Genomic DNA, 27,318 nt, shown 5'->3' on the forward strand with positions numbered 1-27,318 from the left:
TGTTGAGCTGGGTTGTTTTGATAAAGATCTTCAGCCTCACCTAAAACAGATTGTCTTGTGTCTGTATCACTCCATCCAGAATGGCAAATGTGTGTCATCAAGATGGTGGCAGCTTTGGAACTCCAAAGAGTGGAGAGGGGAAAAAAAAAAGTTTGCCTGACAGTAGGTGGGAGCATTTGTCTTTGCTCCAGACTGCTAAATGGCATCAAAATGGAAACACGAATTCCAGAGGATGTATTTGCATGCAGATTGCAGTTACAGAAAGGAATATCTCAGTCTGAGTATATCAGCAGGACTTAACAATGAGTGATGTCTTCAGTGTGTCTTAGCAAGCTCTCTGTTCCCAAACTTGCTTCACTCTATGGATTTGAAGTCACTTCTTACACTGCTGAACTACAACTTGGTCCAGGAAAGGGGAAAGGGACATCTGATTGAAGTGTAAAACTACCTGATCAAAGATTAAGGAGCAGAAGATGAGCAGAGGCTGTATTGAGGTGAAACTGGAAAGAGTATATTTCCCTGAGCTGGCAGTTTTTCAATTATTTGGGGTTCTTCTTTCACATTTCATCTATGTAGAGCAACTATCTCTGTAAGGTCCACTGAATTTTGCATATAGAGTCGACTAAAGGACTCTACTTGTGTAGCTTCATGTGTGCAAAAGTCACTGTAAGTGATGTCAAATGATGTCGTCTTGTTTTACCATGTGTGTCCTGAAAAATACCAGCAGAAATTTGAACCCTAAATGTAATCAGGAGGTTAAGAGAGCATGGTACCAATAGCACTGTGAGGACTCCTGGACTAGTATGGCAGAACATCACAACCAGCACCAAAAGCTTTTACTTAAAGGTAGCACCAGTATATTCCAGAACGCTAAGGCAGGACAGATCAGACAACATTTGCATTTTCTTTTTATTTGTTTTGATTCTTTTATCTTTTTTAAAACAGAAACAGGCAGACAAAAGCAAACAAATAAACAAACGCTGAGCAAGAAAACAGGAAAGCAGCACTGGCCAGTGTGTAAAAAAGCATCATCTCTGGCTTTTTGTTTGTGGAATCCCTGGACAAGGCTCAGTGAAGAGAGTTTAGTCTGAGCTAATTGCTGCTCATTGAGGGACAGTCTGATTAAAGAGATGCTGCATGAGGCAGAGCACAGTAGCCACTAACTGTCTCCCTGCTCTCCCGCCCTGCAGACAGCACGGAGGTGGAGTGCAGCCCGAGCTCTGAATCCACAGATCAGAGGAAGCTGATGGAGGAGCTACAGAACCGCTACCGGCAGATGGAAGAGCGCATCACCTGCCCCATTTGCATCGACGACCAAATCAAACTGGTCTTCCAGTGTGGACATGGCTCTTGCCCAGACTGCAGCACAGCCCTTACTGTCTGCCCCATCTGCCGGCAGGCTATCCGGGAGAGGATTCAGATCTTTGTCTAAGGATATGCTTGCTTCCCTTCCCATTCCCACCTCCCTCATTTACTTCCTTTTTGTTTGCATTTTAGATGAGAAGCGCTGCTCAGTCTGGGTTTGGCTACCTGCAAAGCCAGCGTGAGAGAGGGGGGGGAGACAAATAATGTGATTGGGGTGGAGGTGGAGGGAGGGAGTCCCCTCTGCTCCCAGTGTCATACAGGCAAGGAGTGGTGCAGGGCAGGCAGCCGCCTCGCCTGGGGCTGCTGCTCCATCAGAAAGACGTGAAGTAAAGAACACTGAACTGTCAACTGAAGTCAGAAGAGACGTGCAGACCAGAGGTGATAGACTTCCATACGCAGGTGTTTTCAAGGGCATCCAGCTCCAGTGCCTGCAGCACATCCCGTGCCCTGCAGGGGCAGAGCTGGAGCCTTGGCACTCGGCAGTGCTCTGAAGGAGACGCTGGAGAAGGACCAGCCTTATCCCTCGGCAGGCAGAGGCAAAAAGCACACGCTTGCACTTCACAGGAGGAGGTATCAGAGGAGATCAGTCCTGGCCATCAGTCCTCCTCCTTGCCTGTCGCTGGTAGGGAGGTGATGTCCTCTGACAGCGTGTTCTCTGAACTGGAACTTGGGGGCTCAACAAGAATTCGGACTGACAGAGGCAAATCTGGATGTGATGAGATCCTGGGAACAGAGCGTGTGCCTTAGAGATAAAGTAGTGAACACTGATTGGAGAAAACATGTTGTTACAACAGGAACTTCTACGTGACACTCTTCTTCCATGTTTTTTTTCTGCACAATGGTGTGTTCAGAGACTCCTGAGCTTTCTATCCATAATGCCAAAGGCAGGTGTTAAATACTCCAATCAAAGTGTAAAGAAAATAAATAGTAATAATTAAGAGATGAGAAAGAGGGATTTCATTTTGGTTTCTTTGTTTTGCAGCAAAACTTAATAAAATAAAATCTATATTTTTCCTGAGCATTAAAATGAATGTACAAACAGTAGCTGAACTATGGATCTGGCTGTATTGTGTTTTCCAACTGTCTGACTGAAGAAATACTATCCGGTGACTCTGTCCTGTAAAGTAACTGTTGGTGGAAGTGCCAACCTGTAGGGCTAGCGTGCCATGCGTGTGTGTACGTATCCTTCTGTGTTTGTGTGTGGTATCTATCTTTAATGACACAATTATACACAAGTGATACTGTTTGTTACATCTTGCAAGCAATATTTAAAAAAAAAAGGAACAAAACTACTGTGGTCCTCTACTATCTTTGTTCATTGGCAAAGAGATGGCAAATATTTTAAAGAAATCTTGGATTTGTGCAATATGGGGTAGCTATGAATGTAGCTCTTACTTCATCTTAGTCCTCTGGTGGTGTGAAAAAGTGCTGTCACAGTCCCTGATTCTTACAGCTGATCTTTCTCCAAATATTCACTTGAAGCTGTTACAAATTCAGTGGGGTTTTGATACAGGGCTACAAAAAAGAAACAGATTTAACCCCACGTGGGCTCACATTTAATTCTGAGAGAAGCTGAAGCTGAATTTCAGAATCAGCTTTGGTGAAATCGGAAGTGTGGATGTATTTATTTATTTCCTAGAAGTTCACGTTAGGGTGTGTGCCTTTGGAATAAGCAGGTATTTACCCAAGTGGCTGCTGTATTGTGACGAGGCCTCAGGTGAAGAGGACGGTGCAAAGGCTGCTTTCTGGAACGAGAAGACCGAACCACCGTTACGAAGTAAGAGCTACCCTTTGCTTCAAGTGAAGCATTTTCCAGAATATCCATTACCCTACCTGGATGCAGTTGTTGCAGCAGAGATTTTCTTTTTTCCTGGCTAATACAGATCTTGTAGAGAAAGAAGAGCTTCCATCAATTGTACATTTTATTTATTTTATTTTATTTTTTTTAAACAAATTCCTGTTCAAGAGCTCCTGATTTTTTTTTTCCTGTATTGCTAAATGTGAGATGGAGTTTTGCACAGCACAATGTACCCGCTTACGTAGCATGGGAACTGTTTGTAAGCACAGCTTTGGGGCTGGGGCTCTGTTCTTTCATTTCCCTGTTTCTGTTGTGATTGCTTTTGATGCCCAAGGAGCAAGAGTCGAGCTGTTAAACACCATTTTGACCCTTTCATTTCCTAGTAAGAAGAAGGGAATTGCTGCATTAATGGAGAAGAACCAAGCTGGTCAGTGGAGCTGCAGGAACAGGAGGGGATCAGCAGGAAGCGGATGCCCGTGTGTCCAGGTATGGTTTTTGACAGGCTTTGTCCTCGCAGCAGGTTCAGCTCCACAGGAGTCTGAGGTTTTCTCCTCTTCTATTTTGGGGAAATGAACTGGGGAGCTCCGTGTTTTCCTTGGGTCTTCTGAATTGCAGTTCTGTAGCTCGCATCAGCGTTGGTTTTGAGAAGGAAAGATCTTGCTGAGTCTGGTATAAATAAATACGAGGCAGCAGCTGAGACAGGTTAATGCTCTAACTACTGGGCTCTATGTAATCCTCCCAGCTGAAATGTCAGCTCACATTTCCCAACTGGCCTACAAGAAGGCTTTTTTTTTTTCTTCCATTAACCAGCCTCTTCTGCTTGCAGTTCTTCCACAATATTTATGGGTGGTGCGAACTCAGGCTTCTCGTGAAATTGAAATCGATATCACTATTCCCAGGAATGAGCCTTCTGTAGGAAGGGTATTAAAATGTCCCGGGGGAAAAAAAGAAAAAGAGATTGTCCTGCAGACAATAAAGCAGGACTTTATTTTACTTACTTGCATGGAGCAGAGCACATACTTTACTAACATGGGTACTTCTGTGACCTTTATTGAGTCTTCATGGTTGGATTTTGTGTAGTTTTTCAACCTTACAAGAGGTGGTTCCTCAAGCTTTGAAATGGACTCTTGGGATGTCTCAGTGTGGATCCTCCTGAAAATGTCTAGTTGCTTCTGCAATCTTGGCCATCATTTAGAAGTGAACACAATTTTACTCTTTTGCTGTGGATATTTACTTGTACTTAGTCTTTAAATGAACGTGGTCCTTCTCAGTCGCCTTCTCAGTCAGTCTCCTATTATTGGAGAATTTCTGTGCTTCCTTTAGAATACAAAAGAGGCTGTGTGCTATTCTATTTCTTGCCTTTTAGTTCAGCCTCAGGAAATTCTTCATAACAAGTGTGACCCCTTTTACTTTCTTACTTTCTTATGCGTGCTGTCACTTAATTTTTTCCTGGCAGATAGTGTGCTAATCCAGCTGGGAGACTGGTATTTGACTTGGCAGCTGGTCTCGTGAGCAGGCTTTTCACGCAATTGGATTTTCATGGAAAATTGATTTTGTAAACCTGCCATTACTCTGGGCATCCTAGGGGTCAGCCCCAAGCCTTCTGAAATCCGTACCTGGGGTTCTTTCACTTGGCCTCAGTGGTCTTTTTGGAATAGTGCTTGGTATGCAGAGGGATTGCGTGATCCCAGGGCAGAAAGTGCCTGCTTTCAGTGGGCAGGAGGAAGGCTTCAAGTTTGGAGGAAGTAATAATGCAGGTATTTGTAACCCTGTTTCGTTTGACCACTAAATTAGGCTGATGTGATTGAAGTGCAGACAAGGGACAAAGCCTGTCCCCGATGCCACCCATGCAGGCAGGGTGACAGATGGCTGCAGGGGCCACCGCCGGTTCCTGATGCCTGTTCACACCCTCATGTGCTGCTGTCTGGAATCTGGGTGTGCAAACAGCTCTAAACCCCCGAAATTTCTCCCTCAGCTAATTTCAAGGCTTATTTACCCAACTGGATCCACACGGATTATGGAGTGCATTGCAGGGGAAGTTTGGTTAGCTCAGTCCTGCCACAGTTCAGTGCAGCTGTCAGGATAAATGACTTTTTTTGGGGAGAGAAGGAGAAATATGCATTCGCTTAATTAACTCAATACTACAGCAATTCCCAAACATTAAACACACACTGCACAAACCACCAAACCAGGAAAGGTCTCCTAAGGCTGGTATTTCTTGGCCAATTCATAGGTTGGGACACATTTTCAAGGAAATCAAGTGTCTGATGGTGTATAGAGCAGCTACAGAAACCCATGAGAGCCTTCAGACATCTGACACCTCTTAGCTCTGATGGGAATTCCTGTAAGTGTTCCAAAAATCAGGGCTTCAAGATCTTGCATCCTGCCTGCGTCTTTCAACAGAGTAAATAGCATTTCAGAGCTCTGATTTTTGCACAGGTTTCAAATCTCACACACAAACCCAGGATTTCAGAGACGAGGGAAGGTGTTGAAAGCCAAACACCTTGAAATCCTAGACCAGTGGGTGTGGAGCTTCTTGAAATCTGGCCTCAGGAGCCAAGTGTCTACAATTCTGACTTCTAATAAGACTGGGAAAGCCCAGCACTTTGGAAAATTGGTCCCTAAACTCTGTGTGCCTTGGATTGTTTGTGCATAGTGCGGAGTGCCCACACAAAATATCCCTGTGGCATTGTTAGCTACAGCTTTTGATGGGTGAAGAGCAGGGCAGGATGGGTGCTGGAGGGACCAGACCAGGAGAAAATTGGTATTTATCTCCTGAGGGTTTTTAAAGAAATGTGCTCTCCTCTTTGGTCCTGCAGGTGCAGCGAGAGATGCGCGTCCCAGTTGCCCCAGTGTGCCTGCTGCTGCTGTGCTGCTCTCACACCGTGCACTGACGTACAAAGGTAACAAAAATGAGGCTGCTTTGGGATCACTGCTGCCTGCCAACTTGCTGAGACGCTCGCATTCTGCAGAGGCAACACTCAGCTGGACACTGCTTTTGTTAGTGAGAGGTCTCCAGCGAGCAGCTGATTTATTCCCCTTTATTGATGACTGCATATCTTGGAACTGGTTTTCCCCAGTGCCACCCCTTTGTGCTCCCCTGTGCAGTGAGGACGCATGATCAGGGCTGGCAGACCCAAAAGGTTTGAACAACGGGGAAAATCTTTGCAATGTCTTAGAATAAAAGCTGCCCTTTGGATGATTCTGAAAGGAAAACCTTTAAATACTGCTTGTCCATTATTTTATTGTCACACCCTATTCAGAACAGGTCACCAAAAAAAAGTGCTCCTCTGTGTATTTATAGATCTTGTGAAACTTTATTTGATTTGTAATTGTTTCAGGAGCTTGCTTGCAGAATTTGCTGAAGTAAATGGCAGTTCTTTTACACTCTTCAGTGGGCTGGGACTCAGGCTGAAGGAAAGGCTGTTGCTGAGTGGATGCAATCCTGCAATTAGCCCACCAAGCTGTTTGCATAAGTCCTTGCTGGATTTCCTTCTGCCCTTTCCTAAGCCCTCCATATTTATTCAATGTCAGGAAATAAAATGCCTGCAAACTTTCATTGCTTAAATGAAATAAAAAGAAAAGAGTTGGCAAATGGTAACAAATCCCCAGCTGTGGCTCTGATCCTAATAATTAGAAAATTAGGGAGATGATGAAATAGCTTTGATCTACTTTCTTTTTAAAACACTCACCTCTTCTTCCAAACCATCTCTGCATGGTTTGCGCTCAGCAAGTGTAAACAGCCATGTGCTGGTTATTCCTCAGCTCTAGCTTTGTTCGTCTCAGACGAGTCTCCGTTGATCAATATATTGCAGTTTGAGGGAGGGATGTAAGCAGAATAAAAGGTTTCCATAGTGGCTGTCTGTCACAGCCATGACAGAGATAGCATCAAAATTTCTACTTAACCTCAAAGTCTTAAATATAGCACTATGGAGAGCACAAATAGCCTTGATGGGTTCAAGCAGCAATTAGCAGTTTCAGCAGCACTCAGACCTTGCAGGAAAGATTCAAATTGGGGTTAAGAGGTTTTAAAGCCATTGGATAAAGGACAGTATCCAGCATGCCAGGTGTCCTCTGCATTTGCTTCCTCCATGGACAGGCACAGGAGGTGAGTGCAGAGGGCTCTTACTGCAATGCAGGTCTCATGTTTTGCAGCACAGTTGTCCTGCAGACAAAATAATGTATATTTTCAGACTGCTGAGCTAGCAGCAGCTCCCGCCCCATCCTAATGACCTGGTTTGCTTCTCCTCCGCAGAGGCCGAGCTGGATGAAGAGCACTGGGGGCAAACACCAGTTTCCCATCGACATCCAGAGGAAGAAAGAGGTGCACAACCCCCAGCTGCTGCAGCTGGAGCTGAGTGATTAAGACGAGCCCTTGCAGGGGGACATCACAACAACCAGCAACGGCCATTCAGGTAAGGCTGGGGGGAGCCTGTTTATCTCCTGCCTAAAAAGAGGAGCTCGTTTCTGGCAAAGGAGCAGACATACAGCTCATACAGCCCCCTTCAGCCCCATTTTGCAGGCTTCAGTGGTCCCTGACCCACAGCACGGTGCATGCACCATCCCTGATCATGCAGCATCAGGACCCCCTGTGCTGCTGCCATGACCATGGGCGATGCTGGCAGCAAAGCCAAACCTCACATTTTTGAAGTGCAGATGTTGGTAATGGTAGGGCTGGCCTGAAACCACAGCCTTTTGCCCACACCTCTTTGTTAGCACCCTGCACCATCCCACAGTGCGTTTATTGGAGGAAATACAAACCTGAGAGCATCCTGCTTTTAAGCTGTAAGGCAAGCTGTGGTCTGTCTTCTGGAGGGTTTGTCTGGGCAGCGCAGCATGCAGTCATCACTGGAGTATAAAGGAGATTTTATGAGTTCAGATATGTATTTTTGCCCCTGTGTAGTGAGAACCAGAAGTGATGGGATGGGAGAACTGTAGCTCAGCAGTGAGCTGGCAGCTGATGGTTGGTTAGCTGTAGTCACACAAGGCAGAGGAGGAGCCCTCCTACAGCCCTCAGGAAGGGAAGCTGAAGCACAGCCCAAGTTAAACGCCTTGCCTTTGGCTGCACAGCCTCAGAGCAAGGCTTCTCCTTTAGGAGGTCCTGGATGCTCCTGCTGCAGGTAATGAATTACCTAAATAATTCATCAGCTGCTGCTGCTGGGGTAATGCTTGTAGACTACAGATGAGCAGCAAGAGAAGAATTTCCCAATAACTGCTGCAGGGGGATGAGTATTTTCAAGGCATTTGGAACATGAAGAGCCTGGTTGCTCTCTAATCCCCCACGCCAGTCCTTTCTTCTCTCTGCAGCAGGGAGAAAGGAATATAGAGCAAGAACAAGGAACTGAAGCGATGAGAGACGCCCTCTTCAGAGAGAGGCTGCTGTGATTGTATTTCTAAAAATCATCATGAATAAGCACTCCTATTTTTCCCCCTTGCAAGCCTGACATTCAGCTGGAAGTTGTCATATCAGCACTGCCACCCTGACAGCCTGCACACCAATTCCTGCAGGTTTAGCTTTCGCATCTCTGCACGTGTGCCTTTCCCTATTCTCTTGTCAACATCAAGACAGCGATGCTCTAACGTGGGGCGTTTTAATACAGCACAACAACAGCCTGCAGTCACAGCTCCTGCGAAGGCAGGCGCAGTTTCCCCACTGATTTCAGAGGGCTGCCACAGGGTGCCAATCCCCCATGAGGAAAATCTCCCACTGTGCCACACCTAAAGGAGGTCAGCAAATGGATTAATCCACAGGAATCTCTGCTCGAGCTCTCAGGTGCTGAAGAACAAGTTTCTCACCTAAGAAACCAGCTGCACTTTTGGCACCTGATGTGCAGCATCCATTAACTCCTTACCTCAACCCCTTGGAGGCCAGAGGCGGGAGAAGACCCTGGCCCCGTGTGCTGTTCCCCTGCAGAACCCACATCGTGGGACCACAAGGCAGGTCCAGCTCAGAGCAGTAACTCTCCCCCTTTACATGGAGATCCAGGGCAAGAAGCAGAAGGAAGCTGGGCTGTTAGCAGCAAAACAATTACACAAAATGCCTTTTGGAAGATTTAACCTTCCCCTAGATTCAGAACACATCTCACTGGCTGTGTTTTGCAGAAGGTAGAAGCCATAATGAGGTACTTGAGGCAAATAATCCTAATTATGGAAGGCAGTCAGCAGGGATCTTACATAAAAAGTAAGGTAGGTGTTTATTTCCCACTGTAGACGCTTTGGGATATCACAAGGAAACAGGTTCTCATCTTGTATGGCTGTCAACACTTTACAAACAAAAGAAACTCTCTCCTCTAACCCAAGCTCTGACTACTGAATCACACACGGTGCTACCTTTAGCAATGAGAGTTGCTATTTTATTTTACAACATGCTCTGGGCTTTCACTAGGAGGAAGCAATTCTCCATTTTAAGCCCTAAATTCAGCATATTTATTACCCTAATATATAATCTGTGGCAGGACACCAGCAGGAAGACCAGTGTTTCATAGCCCTGGTGTGAATGCTCCCAGCAAAGCGAGACAAAGGGCTCTGTCTCTCAACCCCCCCAGCCCAAAGCAGCTATTTCAGATTTGCAGGGCTCTGGCCCAGCATGCCCGTCCCTAACAGCCACAGAGCCCAGAACATGGAAAATGATGGCGAAGGGTTAGGTGAGCCTGGTTGCTTTGTTATTTCTGACCCCCTCCTCTTCTCTCTGGAAATAACGAGATGAACAAATGCATGCAGAGCCCTGCAAGACGTGCTGTGCGGTGCCAGGCACAAGCATTAAACCATTTTTATAGGTGTCTAAGGAAAAACCCAGAGCTGCCCAGCTGGGAATCAGCTCTGCTCTCACTAAATACTCACATAAATACTTTTTGGTGGGGAAGGCACTAGTGGGCGCTTGTGAGAAAGCAGCAAGCCACAGAACGCTTGCATCTGCGCATACCACCGGGTCAGAGTTAAAATAACTTCTTTCAGGCACACTATCTTTACCATGACTTAGCTGATAAGAGCCTAGACAGGCTCTTCCCTTCCCTTGCTAATGCTCAGCAAGAGACCCTGCAGGGTCCCCCTGCCACAAGCTCCTGGGTTTAACCCTGAGCACTTCCAGGCCAAAGCACTGACCCTGCTGCTTTAAAACAAAGTTCTTCCCCAAACCTCCTACAAACCAGAAAGCAGGAGAGCTGCCACGTGCAGGTCCTGGCTTTTGGTAAGTCCAGCTGTCTGATTGCTCTAGAACAATGCCAGCCAGAAGAGCTCAGCCTTAGACTAGAGCAGATCCAGACGCAGCTCCAGGACATGAAGAAAGAGTTGCTGAATGGAGTGAGCCATGTGGGTAAGAAACATGTCTTGGGGCCTTCTCCAACGGATTTGCAGGGTGGATGATGCATGTGAACCTGTAGATGTCATAGCATGGGGAGAAACCTCCATGACCCTCTTAGGAGGGGTGGTTCTGGAGTCGGACAGCAGCTGTCAGTGACCCTCCCACACCCCCTTTAAAAAAAAAAAAAAAAAAGGAAACAAAAGAATGCAAACCACTTGCTAGAGAAAATGAGAAAGGAAGTTTGCTTCATTTATTTGTTTTAGATTAATTGCTTGTTTCTCCTTCTGCTTGCTCCAGGTTCACTAGGCACCTTGCTTAGTTTTTCCAAGTAGGCATAGTGGGGCAAAGCCTCCATCAATCAGTAGGATAAAGGCAAAAAAACAGAGAGCAACTCAGCACAGTCCAATGCCTTGCATCGTCACATCCCTCCCAGGAGTCTGGTGTAGGGCCCCATGCACAGAGCTCCTCATATGCCAAAAAGTGCCACTCTGGTTAGAGGAACCCCTTTCTCAGGTGAAACTATTTTCACGTCCTTCACCTCAACTCCATTTCTCACCATCTTCCCTGCATGCAGCCTTTATTCCTATTTTCACCACCAAACCACTGCCCCTTCCAACGCAGAGGTATCAGACAGTGAAGGGTGCACAAAGGCCAGCACGGCTCCTACGCGGTCATTGTGCTTTGCTCAGTGACGTGTCCTTTTTGTAAATGGATGGCGAGACTGAGCATGGAAGCAGCTTCTTTCTCAACACGTACACATCACAAGACAAGGCTGAGGGCATGTAGGACACTCGTCTCCTGGGGTTAAAGACGTACGTCATGGGAAGGATTATTGCCAGCAACAACACCAAGTCCGTGCCAGGCTGTTGAACAATTCTGCTTTTCTCCATGCAGAGGGCAGCAACCTTGCACAATTGTGTGAATTTCCACATGTTGAGTTATGCAGCAATGAACCCTCAAACCCCTTAAATAAATCCTTTAAGAAATCCTCTGTTTTTTATCAGCATGCAATTTGCTTTCTTCTGTGGGCCAGCACCAGTCCTTCAGCCTCAGCTTTTGCAAACCATTTTAGCTTTTGCGTGGAGCTGTGCCCTTAGGGAACACAACAGAAAGAAACCAGTAATAGGACCAAGCTCTAAACCCTTTGAAGACTTCTTCAAGAAGGTTCAGGTACCCAAGAGATGATTTTTTTTTTTTGAAAAAATGACTTAAGCTTTTCGCATTGAGTTTCTTAAAGACAGGTTTGACCATGCTTGGAAGCAGACCCTGCCCTACAGTCGTTGCACAGGCATCCATCAGCCTGAGTCTGACCCCAGGAGCACGGCACCAAGGTTCTCACTGAGCTCAGGACCATCTCTGGGGAGTGAACGAGCTGCACCTGCCTCATGCCTACAGAGCATGGATCTGGGGGTTATTAAAGGATTAAGAGAGGGACTGACACCCTGGGGCAACTGAGGTGTAAACGCTAGAGAGTGCAGTGAGCTATTTCCAAAGACTGGAGTGCTGCTGGAACAAATGGTTATCAACCAGCTGTGAATAAGCATCAGCCCACTGGAGGACTCCTAACCTCAAGGTTAAGGCTCAGGGAGGACTCAATGGCAACAGCTGAGGGCTGAGATGTGAGGGAGAGGCTGGTGAGCAGAGTGGGGGTGAGATTGAGTGATGTGTATTCCTACTTTTATGGTCCTTTGAAGCACACAAAAGGACGGTAGGGCACAGGATCAACACTGCTATCGACCCATCTAGCAAGGCATCTCAGCACAACTGCAAATCTCCACTCAGAGAAGACCAAGCACCGAAGAGCTGCCATCGCTCATGTTGGACCCTCAGCTACATAAAGGAGGAATCTGGTGAACTCCTCGCACACAACTGACCAAAACCCAGCCCAGGTGCTGGTTTGTGTCACTTGTGATGTGTCAGGACGTGAGGGACATACATCGTACTGTGGCATCAGTTCCTTGATGGCAGGAACTGAGCTGGCTTTGGGCATTGCCCTTTCCTTGCGACAAATAACCAGGAATGGGGAATTTTCCTCAGCAGTGCTGTGCCGTGAAGCAGGGCGGTCCTGCTAATCACTCACAATGAGAACACTTTTAAGACACAATAATGGCTTATTTAGAAACTCTTGCTGTAGGAAGTGTGCAGAAAGTCTGGATGAAAGATCAGTATCAAGCCACGTTCTCCCACTGAGCAGGTCCTGAAAAGTGCCTGGGCCAGGCCAAACGTTGGTTTGCGTTCACAGATCGCTGTTGGAGATTTCTTTCTTCTCTGCCTGCCCAGCTTGGATAGTGTGGATATCCATGAGCTCTTCTTTCTCTGTCTGAATCTCCACCTTGTTCCTCTTGGCCATGATCTTGTTAATTTCCATGAAGGTTTTGTTCTTCGTCTCAGGAACAACAAAGAAGATGTAAACCATGGTGACGAGGCATATGGCACAGAAAATGAGGAAGCAGTAGGCTCCCAGTCCAGCCTAGAGCAAGAAAAGAAGACTAAGCAAAGCCAAGGACAATACCCCAGATGTATACATGACATGATTTGGACGTGCTGAACCCTATATCACCTATGAAAGGCAACCACAGTGGTGTGCATGTACTGTAAGTTGAGCAACTGGAAGCTAGGGGTGGTTCTGGATTCTGTCTCCTGATATCACCACCATGGATTTAGTGGAAAAGGTCTGCTACATAAATCAAAGTAAACTCATCAGCTCCCCCTGCACAGGCTAAAATCAATCAATTTATGGGTCACTACTACTTGGGATCAGTCTGAACTGGTGACCTGCCAGTCAAAAGCTGCAGGTGGCTTTCTGAGATATCCACCCTGCTACGGAAAATGGGGAATTTGCTGTCTTTTCTGTGGTCCTGAATTGAGAATCAGACATTCATATGGGAAAATAACTTTATTTTAAAGCATTGCCCAACAGATGTGATCAAAGAACTGCTGATTAACATCACTTTGTTGCCCTTTATCTGTAATATCCGTAATCCTGCTTGCAGGTACTGGCAACCAACCTGGGCAGGCACAGTGCCCAGGCTTAAAAAGGCTCTCTGTAGGAACACAGGGGTGAAGATACTAATTTTAAGCTGAAGGCCTGCCCCAGCCCCTGCTCTTACCTCCATGTAGAGGAACAAGAGCCCCACAGCGAAGTTGCACAGCCAGTGCACGGACCCACCGACCATGAAGGCAGCCGGCCGGGATGACTGCAGGAACATCTCGGTGATCATCACAAAGGGGATCGGGCCTGGAAGAGAGTCGCATAATTGTAAATCCCAAAGGCAATCCCTCGCTCTGAATTCCTAGATTACATCGCTTATGTCAGTAGTTTACTAAACTACTCGTGTTTAGAAACGTCTGATAAATCCAAGAGGGAAATCAAACAAAAAGCAGGGCAGCTGGCTGACTTGCCTAAGCTCACACACAGCAGTCAGCCTCTTCTCTCTCCTATGGCTTTAACCACGAAAAAATTGTCAAGACTGATAAATGTGAAATGCATCTCCAGAGAGCATTCTACAAGCGGCATCTAAGCAAAGCAGTGCTTCTTAAAAATAGAAAAGAAAAAAAAAACACAGCATAAGCAGGTGCTGGAAAAACAGGTGTAGTGGAACAAGCCGCCAGGCTCGCTCACAGCACTGCCCCCTCTGTGAGGTGAGGGAGCAGGTACAGATAACGTTATCACAACAGGGGTCAGCATGGAGAAAAGAGAGGTTAAATGTAATTCCATCTACCAGTGAAACCTCAACAGGAGTCTCCAAACTGCATTGCTGCATCCACCAAGGACCTGGCCGGGCCTTCCACACTGAACAGGCAACTCGACTGCTTTCAGAAGCTGCCAGATCAGGCAACAGCCGTTCCAATATCCTCATCTACAACACCAACTCCTGGCTGCAAAGTGACCTGTAGTGCCACACATGTACTTCGAGTTGTTCTAATTCGATTTGTTGCCCGTAGATGCAAGCATGCAGAATCTCTGCCCAGCCGCTGGGACTCAGCATCTCAGCACAGCTTTGCTCCAGATCTAACGGGTGCATCCCAGGTATGATGAGCACAACCATGCCTTGCTTTTCCTCTTGAAAGCTGGATGCTCCCCTGCCCGTGGACAGGGCCCGCTGAAGCATAAATCGAGCTGTCAGCAAGGTGCATGGCTGCACAGGGGAAATGCAATCTCCTTGGATCAGCCCCACCAAGCTTTTGATGCGAAGTTCAGCATAATACTTGACTTAAACCAAATTGCAGAAAAGACTGGGCAAGGTTATGTGTACTTACTGGCTCCAATAGCGTGTCCAATGATGTAAAGAATGACACACACTATGCTGAGGTAAGACATCCAGGAGACGGTGTTCTGTGAAGGATTTAATCACAGGTTAGAGCTGGGTCCTGCCTGGAAGTCAGCAACACACACAGGGCACTGTTCACAGTAAGATTTGAAGGATTTTCTAAAGCAGTGTCCTCCTCTGTTCCCAGCTATGCCCCACAGACATACCTAGCCACTAAGCACATGGTCCATGTAGGATCTTTGCTTCCAACAGATGGATGCAAAGGTATGAACACGATGTGCTGGGAGAGGTATCCAGCCAAGCAGGACTGTAGCTCTTGTTGGGTTTACTTTAGGCAGATCTACAAGTACTGAGATCTTCTGTACTGCCCCCCTCCCAGAGTGCAGAAACCAGTCCAAAAAACACCAAGAATTTGTTCCCCAGTAAGTCCCAGGACAGCCCCACTGAGCCCCCCAGCCACACACCTGGAGGTTGAGGGCCAAGGTCAGCACCGCACAGGAGCCACAGCACAAGCCAAAGCCAGCGAGGAGGAGGATTCTCCTCCCTAAGGACTCCACGATGAAAACCTGAAAGAGACAGAAAGGGATGAGAGACCAGATCCCCGGGGCACAGCACGTCATTCCAGCAAATGTTATTAAGGTGGTATTTAGCAAGGGACCATGCAGAACACGTACTGCACGAAGCATCTCATGGTGTAAGTGACAACCTGGGTCACACATCGTGAGAGCGGACAAGTGAGAACCCAAAGAGCCCCAGCACTTACAGCGAGGCAAGTCATGACGACGTTGATGGCACCTATGGACACGGTGACATACTGCACGTTGTTGGTTTCCACACCTGCTGACAGGAAGATCCTGTCCGCGTAGTAGAAGACCTGCGGCAAAAAACCACAGCTGTGTTTATATGTGGCCAAAGGCAGAGCACAGGAACCCCATCTGGGCTCCTTCTACCTCCTGGAACTGGTGCACAGGAACCCCCAAATTATTGCAGTACTGGAGATGTTGGTGTTTAAATCCAGGAACAAGCATCTTACTCCAAAAATATCCAAACCATCCTTGCAGGATGCTGGACTCTGGACCACGTGCGTGCTTGGCTTGGCACTGGCCAGGGTGAACTTCCCATAACATCTTACAGAACCAATGTCCCTGATGAAGGGGGTACTTGTGTATCTCGTCCCGTTACTGCTCACCCCTCTGCCTCCCCACTCACCGCATTAACCCCCGAGAGCTGCTGGCCCATCATCATGACAATAATAGAGATGAGCTGCCATCGCAAGCCCCTGAAGGTGCAGAGGGTGAGTACAGACATCTGTCCTTCTTCCTTTTCTGACTGGTCTTCGAGGCGCATTTCTTCTATCTCATCATCCACATCATCCCAGCCTCTCAGTCTCTGCAGGGCTAGTTGGGAGAGGAAGGTGAGTTACGGACCCCAGAAAGCTCCCTTGCTTCCAAACACAGCAGCACAACACAAACCATGGGCAGCAGCAGCAGTGCTCCCAGTTAGGGATTCACATAAACAGAGAAAAAAGCAAGAATCCCATCCACCAGCAACACATCAGTGAATAATTTCACACTCTCCTGCTTCACTGTTGGCTGCTGTCAGCCACATCCCACAGCCAGACTTATCCCCTTCCGCCTCCCCTTCCAGTAAAGGATGGTGCTGTACCTTGTCGTGCTTGCTCTTCGTTGCCCTTCTGTATCAGCAGATATCTGGGACTTTCAGGGAAAAAGGGCAATGTGAGGAGCTGAATTACTGATGGGATCCCCGTGAGCCCCAGCATCACAGGCCAGTCTGCAACAAACGTGACAAGATGCTGATGACTAGGAGAAATCTTTCCCCAGCAGAGCCCACAGAAAACTTCCCAAGCCAGGATTTTACCTTCGGCATTCCCAAGGATGCTGTGGAGACCAAGGATCTGAGCTATGAGGATCCCAATGGTGATGAAAAGCTGGGGCACAACCCCAATGGCACCTCTCAGATTTTTGGGGGCCATTTCTCCCAGGAACATGGGAACCACGTTGGAGGCCAGACCTGGCAGGTAGAGAGCAATGTTAGTTATGCAGCTTCCCGACCTCAGCACGCTGAGCAAAGTGTTTTTAGGAGCCTGAGAAGACTGGGAGGAGCTCTCCTACAGAGCTGGCAGACAACGTGGGGGCTCTCAGTGTCCCTTCTTCACCTTCCTCAAAGCAGCTCCCTCCCAACACGGGGTGCAGAGGACTTCCATAGAAGACACGCAGAGAAACTGGGCGTGCTGCTTCCCATTTGGAAACACAGTCAAAAGGTAAGGGAGGATTTGCCACTTCCTTTCAGCAAGAAATCAGTACTCAAACAAGCTGATTCAAGGGTGGCGGGATGGGACCCTTATTTGCTCCTAGAAATTCACAACTCCATTAATTGCTCTGTAACAGTTGGCAGAGAGCATTGATGGGCTGAGATTTCTCCTACAGGTAGGATGCTGGAGCAGGTGTTCCTGTTCCACCAGCACACTGAGGACAGGTTGTTTTACAGAACACAGCACTGTTAGCTGCAGTAACCCCCGAGAGCTGCCAGCTCCCATACTTTGGCTGTAAATCTTGGCATGCAAACCCTAAACTCCTGAAGTCAAATGACCAAACCGCTCTTATCTTCCATTGCTAACAAAGTTCCTAGCATTCACACACTTGGGGTTAGAAAGGAGTTCAAGATGTTATCTGAAGGCCAAAAGGCATAGAAAAAAAATACTAACACAACTAGAGAACATTGTAAAACTGAATTCAGGATGTGTAGTGTCTGATGTTGGCACTACAACCATCCTTAAAAAACAAAAAAAAAAAAACACGCTAGCAGTTACTTGTAGTCCAGTGCGTTCAGTTAATGGCGGCTTTTTAACTGTTCAAAGCTATGCTGATCAAGCCCTGCCACAGAGGGGCTCTCGATGGTGCTCCCAGCACCAAAACTGCCCCTTTTGCTGGGGGGAACCGTGCCTGGATCCTGAGAGAGCCCGAAGCTGGCTTGGTCCAGCAGCTTCCCTTCCCTCCCCATAGGCAGCCTTCCCACTGCAAGGTCAGGACAGCCAGTCCCAACTCTTCTGTCAGCAATAACTAGCTGAAAGGAGGGATCCCTCTTTGCAGATCCCTCTGTAGCAGCTCAGAAAAGCAAAGCTAAGAGCAGCAGACAGGCTTACGAGAGTGAAAAGTCAAAACAAAACCAGCCAGACCAGACATATCCTGCCTTACCTCACTGGTTGCAATCGCGTGTTATAGATAGCATTGTTTTCCTGTGCCAGTTTGTTTTCTCACTTTATCCACAGAGGATATCCGAACTCACTAATAAATCATGGAGCACGTCAGCTTCGCTAAGCCAAAGCCAATTACTCAGGTCCGAATGTTGTCAGGACACTTATCAGCCTGCCTTGGCAGGAGCCCAGCACAGCAGCACGTGGGGCTCCAGCCCTTTGACACTTCCTTGGTCCACGTTACTGCAGCTCCAGCACCTCACAGCCCTCCCCTGGGCTCCCCAAGAGCCTTGCAGTAAATCCTGTGGCCCTGCACCCTTAAATATTTATTTTCCTCTGCAAGATCAACCAGTTTCAGGAATGGATCTGGCATTGTCTTCAATGACTTGGGCTTGGAAGGATTACTCTGGTTTTTATTATGTTTAAAAAGAAAAAAAGAAAGTGCCAGCCTATCTGCTTTAAGATGTCTGGGAAAACTGATTATCAGCAGCAGGTTTCCTGGCTGATGGTGCCCCGGAGCCAAGCAGACGCTGCCTGTGGAAGGCAGCTGCAGCTACAGACACCTCCTCTGTGCAGCCCAAACCCCAGCCCTACTGCCCCTGCCTATTAGAGGTCTCTGATGCTTCTGCAAACTGCAGATGAGAACCATTATTCAAGCAAGTGCAGAACTGCTATGCAATTGTATGGCTAAAATATGCTACCTGTGAAGCCATCTGTTGGGGAAAAAAACCTTTACATAGCCAAGAATATCATATTGTTGCTCTCCTTTCACCATCCAACCTCTCACTTACCAGCATAAATCCCCATGATCACACGTGAAATGATGATTACTTCAAAGGTTTTGGCTATCTCTGAGGTTCCCATAAGGATCGCAGCAGCAATGGAGAAAAGGTTGTTTATCAGCAGGGTGCCCTTTCTGCAAAGTCATGGAGAGACAGACAGAAATCAGCTTATTTTGCTAAGGAAGCTGCTGGGCCAATATCAGATAGACCCTCCCCTGGGTTACGCTGCCCAAAACTCAAAGGACTTGCCATCCCAAAGACTAGCCAAAGAGAAAATGGGGATTGTCTCATTTTCCCTGCAGGGAATGAAGAGCAAGCTCAGGAAACCTGAGCAGCTGGGGCTGGAGCTGCACCCAGCTGCACCCAGCTCCCAGGGCTTTCCCCGTGGCTGTCCACCTGGCTCAGGTCCCAGGGTGGCCTTGACCATCCCAGAACCATATCAGCTCTTCTACAGGTGAGACACCACGTTCCCAAGCTGCTAATCACCACCCCATCTGCTTTAGGACCGGAGTGGCGTGATGCAGCTGAGCTTCTGATGAGCTTGGCGAGCTGCAGGGACCGGTGGGACGAGCTTTATCTAAACCCAGCGAGCTGCCCCAGGAGGGCGTTCCCCACCTCTGTCACGTACCGGCCGCAGTTGTTGACCAGAGGCCCCACCATGAGGGACCCGAAGAAGCCACCCAGAGGGTACATGGACACGGTGAGAGACCAGAGCAGCGTCTGCAAGTTCTTGTCCATGAAGACCCCATACCTGTCCGTGTAGGTTTGGTTGTAGAAGTCTTGCATGTACTGGAATGAAACGCAGAGCAGGGTTAGCAGTATGCAAAGCATCCGTGTTGTGAAAGCCCAGATCAATCAGTGTCAAACAATCAATGCCATAAAACCTTAAACAAATGCCTTGATAAAACCAGAATGGCTGAGCTGGAAAACAAATGCAAGAGAGGGTTGCAACGGAGAAGCCTGGATTAGATAAGATTAGATAAAAGTTAATGCAACTTATCCCACCTTGTTAGTTTTAACACAAATTAAGCTGCCTGACTGGAATTGTCTGCTTCCTAGAAGGGAAGACATTCCTCGTGCCCCATCACTGCTGGGCACGGAGCCCTACCGGCCACGTTGCAGCCTTAACACAGCCACTGCCAGGTGGTTCAACGTGGGCAGCAGTGTGAGCACCTTAGACAATGGGCATCTGCCCACAAAACACCTGTAATCTAGTTCTTCTTCCACTTTGCTGTTTATAAACCTTCTCTTAGGTCATGGTCTGCAGTCCAACCTACCGGGGCTGGAGAATTGATCACAGACACGTTGTAGCCGTACTGGAAAGATGATCCGAAGGCAGAGATCAGCGTTACCAGCGCAAGGGTAAGCGTCATTTTCTGCGGAGAGAACACACAAAGAGCACCTCAGAATCAGGTTTGGCTTTCAGGCATAAATGTCCCTCTGTAAAAATACAGCAATATCTTCAAGACCTGCCTTCTGTGTTTTTGGCTTCGTGTTACCCTACAGAGAAAGCCCAGTGGGTTGTTTTTGTTGTAACTCACTTTGTTCTGCCTGATTTGCACATAGTCATTACAGTAATTCACTCTACTGCCCTTTCCCAGCATTGATGGATCATGTGGATGATAAATAATTTTGATGTTATCATGCTTAAAATACCACCCCCCAGGGAAAAAAAGAATTTGCACGCAATTATTCTTTTTTTGCAACATGCAAATTGGTTAGTGACATAAAGCAGGATGCTGGCATAGGGAAGCTTTAAAAAGATGGGGTTTCGCATGAAGTGGCAAAAATCCTTTTCCTAGTCATTTGCTCTGCTTTCACAGGCTGGATCACTCTGCTCCCCACATTTCAGGATCGAGCTGGTTATCCAACCACCACCAAAGCCAATGACAGCTTGGCCAAGTAGCTCAGTGAGGGCTTGGCAGCCAAACAGAAGGGCAAAATCACCACCCCGAGCAGAATTGCACACCAGCCCCGTCTGTACACACACAGTCCTCAGGGTTACCAGCCGTGTGAGCAATTTAGTTGTAATTCCATCCGTTGGCTGGAGAAAGCCCTACGTTATTGACTAAGCTGTTTTTTTGTTTGTTTTATAGCTCACTAATGTGTCTCATATCTGCTGCAGCAATAAAACTGCTTTTCGTTCAGACGCATACTGTTTTCTGGCAACATTTGCAAGTTTTTTAATGTCCTAGCGCTCAGCCCAGCTCTTCCATGGGGGATCTGACATGGCCCTAACCATGACAGCTATGTCCAAATAGCTGCCGGTGCTCCTTGTAGCCCCCAAATTCTCCAGAAGCTCTGACAGCTCCCCTGCAGAGATCTGCACGTTAAGGGACTGCAGGAGACTGAAACTCAAGGCAGGGTCAGGAGAAAGCTGAGGCTTCCAGCAACACTTTCTAGTACCAGACTGTTGACTCTTGCAACAGCAGTGAAAAGCAGACTGCCTTGCTGTCATTAAACAAATCCCCGGAGCTTAGAAGAGCCGCTTACATTAATTATACACATGCTGTGCTTTTAGGAAAGCCCCTGGCACGCAGGAGCACCGTGTTGTGCAAGAACCTACGGACACACTGCTGCGGGAGGCAGCCCGATCCAGAAATATCCACAGCCTGAAAATGATCAGAAAGTAGGATAGAAAACTTGCAAGAGTAGGATAGAGAAGTTGTGCACAGAAAGGGAATCTCACCCCAAAGTTGCACGACAGGTCGGCTGCAAGGAGTGAGTTATGGGGGCAGTGCTATGCTGCAGAAAAACTGGGTTTGGGAACATAAACATCCCTGCTCTGCCTCCGAGACCAGCTGTGGCTATGTAGCCCAACAGATTCGTTCTTCCACCACAAACCTTCACTCCTCCAAACCCGCTCTGCATCTCCAGGGGAGGCAGCAGTGGAAGCAGAGTCCGCTCACTTACCCCCTTCGTGCCTTCCTCCGAGTCGGAGCTCTCCTGCTTATCCTTGTTCGGCTCCATGTTGGGCTTTGAACCACAGATGCTGAGTACGGACTTTTATAGCCAAAACAGATGACACGGGATGGAAACGCCCTGCCTGGACAGAAAATCCCTCCCGTGACTTTCAAGGAAGTATCCAATCCACGGCCAGCAACATCAGCCCAAGCCCGAGCTGGCTACTGGGTTTCCAGTCCTGCGCGTCTTTTTGTCTCCTCTCCCTTCCCTCGTTCAAGTCTGTCACCGCTCTCAGGTGTTCCTGTGCCAGCTCCAGACTCAAAATAGAGCCCAGCTACAGGGGAAACATCCTCATGTGCCCAATGAGGAGGAGCAGGCTTATCACCAGAGCTGCTGGAGCTGTTCGCTGCAGCACAGGTATGTGGAACAGATGGGGCTGTGGCAGGAGAGCTGCTGCTGCTCCACGCTGCACCTCCAGCACAATCGGAGCTTCACCGCTGCCTGGTGACCACATTCCAGGAAAAAAAGGGGTGTTCCATGGGAGCATGGCCCCTAAAGGGCTTCTGCTGTAGGACAGTGATAAACCTGGACCGCACATCTACCCCTGAGCAGAAACACCGCGCCTGGTCCCACCCCGCACAGCCCACCTCCCTCGGGGCACTCCTACAGGTTGCAGGTTTTTCCTTCTTGGGCTTATTTCTGACAGTGCACAGAACATGCTGTTTGTACAGCAAAAGCGTGTTAGTTTTCTTTCTACACACAAGGTGTAGCACGCCGCCAGCTTAGCATTAACCACTTACACGAGGAGGCTACTTCGAACAGCACAGGACTGAATTAATGATTAACTACAATTTCTACAGTTGATCAGCAAAATGCAAAGTTCACAGATACCCCTGGCAGCCAGAGCAACTGGAACCAAACCGCGTTGTTATTGGGCTGTCTTTCTTCATCACCCAGATCAAAAAAAATGCACCTCTTGAGTCAGAGGTGTTCATGCGACCTGCATGCATGCCTCGAGTGGCCACAGCCTCCCTCCTGTGCGGTGAAGTCATCGCACACAGAACCTACACTCAGCATTTTTTTTCTCTTTTGCGTGTCCTTGATTGTCTTTTTTGCACCCATTAGTAATTTTTCCCAGGAAGAAGTTTTGCAGGGCAAAGACCATATGATAGAAATAGAACGGCAAGATGACAGCTGCTGATAGATTTGGCTTTTTCCACATCCTCAACCCCAACCCTCAAGGGATTGTCTTTGGTTTTTAAAATAGCTTTGTTACTATTTACTCTGAAAAACTACCTAATTAGTCTAAGTCGTGGCCTCAAAGAAACTAAATCCAGTAAGAGCTTAACATCTAGAAGCCAAGTGCTTCACAAGCAGTTCTATCAAACGCCTTTAGTGTTGGTCATCTGTAACACTGACAGGTGAAATTCAGTGAGGTAATCCCATTCATGAGCCACAAGGCAAATAATATTTTTAAGAAATCACAGAGAAACAAGGATTGAAAGAGAGATGGGAAAAATACCTTCAGCAACCAATTAATGGAGAGACCTGAGGGGAGAGCAGGAATGGATTCAGAGAGAACAATGCTGCAGGTTCTCGTTGAGCATCACAAGAACCTGCATCCTGCAGCCACCTCTGCCAGAGGAATCCTGGTCAGGACCAGAAATAGAACACCTTTAAGCGTGCGATTTTGGAAGTGCAAACACTGCTCAGTGATCCAGAGTGAGCACAGTAAAGCACTGCGGTGAGTAACATCATGGTTAGCCAGGGCTGGTAATTGCTTTGGCTCATTAGAGAACAAGACGAGAGAAAACATTGAAGAATTCCACATTAAAACCTGGATTTGTGGGCAACATGAACACGCGAGGAGAGCACAAAGGCTTCTTCTTCTCTGGATGACACAGGAGATCCCTATGGGAAGCTCGTGCAGCCATCCTATTTCTGCAGATATCCCAAACTATGTGGATGCCACCAGGTCTGCTGCCCTTCCTCGAGCCCCAAAATTTTGTCTTCCAGGAGCTCCGCAGCCAGCAAGGCAGCCAGGGCAATGCCCGCACAGCGAGGGTGAAGAACGACGCCAGGCACTGACATCAGGAATGTTCAGTTTTACACAAACCTTGACTGATTCCAGTTAAAAATCACAGGTAGTCATTATAAAAACAAAACAACCCATTACCACCGAACAGTGGCTGAATAGCACTGTCTGCTGCTTAAATATATCATTTCATATTTTTTGGTGGGGCAAGAAAAATCAAAGGCAGCTAAGTACATACTTTTTCTTTCTTTTCTTATATATTTTTTTTTTCTCACCATGGCCAAAAGAGCAGATTGCAGGTTCTTCCTCCTCAGGTTTATTTCTGACAGTGCACAGAACATGTCATTTTTACAGCAAATCGTATTAGTTTTCTTTCCACACATGGTGTACCATGCTGCCAGCTAAGTATTAACCACCTACACGAGGAGGCTACTTTGAACAGCACAGACTTGGTTAACAATTAACTACAATTCCTAAAGTTTATCAGCAAAACGCAAAGTTCATAGATACCCCTGGCAGCAAGAACAACTAGAACGAAACCACGTTGTTATTGGGCTGTCTTCAGCACCCAGCTTAAAAAATGCATCTCTTGAGTCAGAGGTGTTCACGCGACCTGCATGCATGCCTCAAGTGGCCGCAGCCTCCCTCCTGGGTGGTGAAGTCACCCCACACTCAGCATTTTGTTGGGTTTTTAAGTCCTTGAATACCTTTCACTTTTTTTTTTTTATATATGAGGTATTGTAAAAGATGAGATGAATCAGAGCAGAAAGTGCTGGTCAGGAGTGGTCCAGCTGCTCAGATGATGCTGGTCAGGTTCCCACTGTGCTTCCACGATTACTTGCTGCAGCTGCTTACATGAACGCTACGATGCTGGTGGCAGTAGGAATTGATCTGTGTAGCCCCTTGCAGGGGTGGACACACTAACTAGGTGTCAGCTCAAACTGCAAGCACAGCTTGCAAAGCCTGTCATAAGAAAAATTGGCAAGAGAGCCTGCCCTAAAAATAGGAAGGGGAACAGAGCCCTGCTGCTTCGGGGAACAGAGCCCTGCTGCTTCAGGGCAGAGCGACTCGGTCCCTAGACTTGTTGTCATTTGTCCCTTCCTGTTTTTTTGTAAGCCAACAACCTAAAGACACTGTTTGCTTGGAGATTGTGATAAATTGGAACCCACAGGACCCACATAGCCCACTCAGTAGTTTTCTGATGGAAACTGTTCTCAGTGGCTCACATCCCAAAAGCTTGCTCATGCATCATGGCCCTACATATCCCTTGGGGGCCTTAATTGAACAGAGATGCAAACCAGAATATTCATTAGCTCAAAAACTCTTATCCTGCCTCAGCATTCCCGTTGAGGGATTACAGCTAGCTGGCACCAACAGGGACACTTGGAGCTAACTCAGCTTTTCACGTTACCTTCAAAACCCTTCAAAGTACCCCAAAATAAATGGGACAGGTTATAGCTCACTCATAGATCTTGGGTCAGAAGAGGGAAAAAGCTTCATAGGTGACTCGCTCTGCCCCATAGCTGGGGAATTCTGAAGGACAAGCTTCTCATGAAAAACCTCTGCTTTTTGAAGCCAGTGTCATTCTTCTGGGAGCTCTTGGCAGGCGGGCAGCCACTCCAATATCCAGTGATCATATGAAAGATGACATCTGTCATGGTTTATAAACTCTTTCTCTGAGTTTGAAGAAATAACCTTGTTATAGACAGAAATCAAACAGGACACGTATTTGCCATCAGAAATCCTTCATCAGAGAATAAATATTTGCTTATGACAGTAGAACACTTTGAATATTTGCCAATCACAGCAGGAGTCTGGCAACAACCTCCCTGAGGTGGTAATTGGCCCTGAGCTTGGGAGATATCAATGAAGGAGGACAGGATTGTGAACAAACTTCTCCTTGAACTTTCGCAGTAATTGCAGGGAAATAACGATTGCCTCCAATTGCTCAGATCCCGTTGGACTTGAGCAAAGAGCAGAGCCAACTTCACAGGAATTTTACAGGCACTTTTCTCATCTCAGCTGCTGCACATATTAAGCTTCTTACATCTGCTAGAGCACGGAGTGCATTTGCCTGGAGGCATTAACCCAGCTTTGTTATCTTCTCTCCTCTGCGCTTGTCCACTGCATGATGAGCTCCCATGCAAGCACGCAGAGAACTATTTACGACCAACTCAACTGTCTGCGCCCAGAGCTGGATCCTACAGAGCCCTGCCATCTTTGGCAAGAGGGGGCAAGCATAATTTAGAGGTGAGGCTTCGTTTCCAGGAGAGTAAATCTGCTGGAGACAGATGCAGCCGAGTGCATCAGCAGTGAGCAGTGGAAAAGCTGTGGTTAGGTTAGAGGCTGGTGATGCTGCTGATGGCAGTGCCTGCGGTAAGGAGCCTCATTAGCAGACACCCCGCAGCACAACACGCCCAGGGACTGATACTGGCAGCCTTTTCACCTGCTCCTTGGGAAGGAACTGCATGTGTAGCGAGGCTAAATCAATATCAAACGCAGCCCTGAGCTACTGGCGAGACTGTAATTTAGGTAACAAGCGATTTGCCTGCAGACGAGTTGTATACAGGCAGTGCTTTATTAGCTGCATCCATGGCTTCCAGGCAATTAAGAGGCAGACATGGCAGCCTGAATGCCTACCCAGAGTGCTGGATGAAACAGGCACATCCTGCAGATAAACACTGACACACAAGGAGCTCTACAACTCCGAGGTAATCAAGACCCTGTTTCTGCTGCACGAGGTAATACCGGGTAGCATCCTTCTCTCCTTTCCACAGCTACTGTCGAAGGCTATCTCAGCAGAGCCACAATCACCCACACATCCCCCAAATAAGCACAGAGGAGCAGGCAGGTCTGTAAACTTACCGTGTCACGCCCTGATAAGTTGGACTGGGAACCGTCCGGTCCTTTCTCCATTGGCATGGCTGTGAGATGCAGCAGATGCTTTGGGAAGTGTTGGAATGCCCAGACATTAAAGCTCCACCTGCACTTTGTTCAGCAGAAGCACCCGACCATTCAAAATACCCCCGCTGCCCTCTTGGACCTCAGTGGGTTCACTTTTCCGTGCAGGACAGAAGCACTGACTATGCCAGCCAAGACCTGCCTTTTGCCAGCTCACGCCACCCTGCATCGATTCCTGTGGTTCCCTGTGGGTTTGCAAGGACTGCAAGACTTGGGGAATTCATTCAGCCCAGCACAAGAGACATCCCTGCTGCTTCTGAGTAGCAGAAGTGATTTGTACAATGCAAATGTTTGCTTTGGCAGCATTAGAGCACTCAGGTCTCATCTCCAGAACCGTTCTTCCTCTTGAGGAGAGGAGATAGTAGTGACACAGCCAGAAATTAGTTTTCCAAGCTCTTCTGCTTTCAGCAACAAGAAATTCATCCTCTGCTTGGAAGCAGATGGTTCATTAAACCCACAAGCTCCAGGTTTCCCAAAGTGAAAGGCTGCCTAAACCCTCCCACACTGCAGAACCCCTGGCTCACTCCTGGAGCCAGGGATCACCTTGCACAATTAGACTCATATCTCGTGAAAATAAGAAAAGAAAAGGAGGAATGGTATTTTGCAATGACCAAACCAGTGCCAGCAGATGAATGCAACGGTGAGGGGTGAACTCACCAAGGTCTAACTCACTCCTGCCTCAGGAAGC

The 27,318-nt window shown here is 47.6% G+C and overlaps 2 protein-coding genes and 2 long non-coding RNA genes across 8 annotated transcripts in view; 2 read left to right on the plus strand and 2 right to left on the minus strand.

Moving 5' to 3' along the window:
* The window catches only part of MIB2 (MIB E3 ubiquitin protein ligase 2), a 40,132-nt gene extending 37,723 nt beyond the window's left edge, over positions 1 to 2,409 (plus strand). For all 3 annotated transcript variants that reach the window (XM_027443306.3, XM_027443308.3, XM_038166605.2), the window contains one exon: positions 1,191 to 2,409. In XM_027443306.3, coding sequence (XP_027299107.1) covers positions 1,191 to 1,432 — 242 coding nt within the window. In that variant the 3' untranslated portion in view covers positions 1,433 to 2,409. The remainder of the gene's footprint in view (positions 1 to 1,190) is intronic.
* A 211-nt stretch (positions 2,410 to 2,620) lies between these two features.
* Positions 2,621 to 8,300, minus strand: LOC110351953 (uncharacterized). 2 transcript variants are annotated; one of them, XR_002400162.4, is made up of 3 exons: positions 7,925 to 8,300; positions 3,199 to 7,328; positions 2,621 to 3,110 (listed from the first exon to the last, which is right to left on the minus strand). It is a non-coding gene; the product is annotated as an uncharacterized lncRNA (long non-coding RNA). The 2 variants fall into 2 exon arrangements; XR_005260618.2 differs by having other exon boundaries at positions 2,621 to 7,328.
* Positions 3,547 to 16,766, plus strand: LOC139999293 (uncharacterized). The gene is made up of 4 exons (XR_011804691.1): positions 3,547 to 3,649; positions 5,983 to 6,066; positions 7,419 to 7,578; positions 10,377 to 16,766. It is a non-coding gene; the product is annotated as an uncharacterized lncRNA (long non-coding RNA).
* Positions 10,683 to 26,691, minus strand: SLC2A5 (solute carrier family 2 member 5). Of its 2 annotated transcripts, none has more exons than XM_021269451.4 (12): positions 26,535 to 26,691; positions 20,008 to 20,106; positions 19,359 to 19,519; positions 18,740 to 18,864; positions 16,613 to 16,765; positions 16,400 to 16,525; positions 15,944 to 16,131; positions 15,498 to 15,608; positions 15,199 to 15,300; positions 14,724 to 14,799; positions 13,574 to 13,701; positions 10,683 to 12,933 (listed from the first exon to the last, which is right to left on the minus strand). In XM_021269451.4, exons 1-12 carry the CDS (start codon positions 26,589 to 26,591, stop codon positions 12,700 to 12,702), a joined length of 1,560 nt encoding a protein of 519 aa, XP_021125126.3. In that variant the 5' UTR covers positions 26,592 to 26,691; the 3' UTR covers positions 10,683 to 12,699. The 2 variants fall into 2 exon arrangements, with proteins under 2 accessions (XP_021125126.3, XP_005015488.1); XM_005015431.6 differs by lacking the exon at positions 26,535 to 26,691 and adding an exon at positions 21,644 to 22,147.
* Positions 26,692 to 27,318: the final 627 nt, after the last annotated feature.

This window comes from Anas platyrhynchos, chromosome 22, assembly GCF_047663525.1.
Source record: "Anas platyrhynchos isolate ZD024472 breed Pekin duck chromosome 22, IASCAAS_PekinDuck_T2T, whole genome shotgun sequence".
Classification (NCBI taxonomy): domain Eukaryota; kingdom Metazoa; phylum Chordata; class Aves; order Anseriformes; family Anatidae; genus Anas; species Anas platyrhynchos.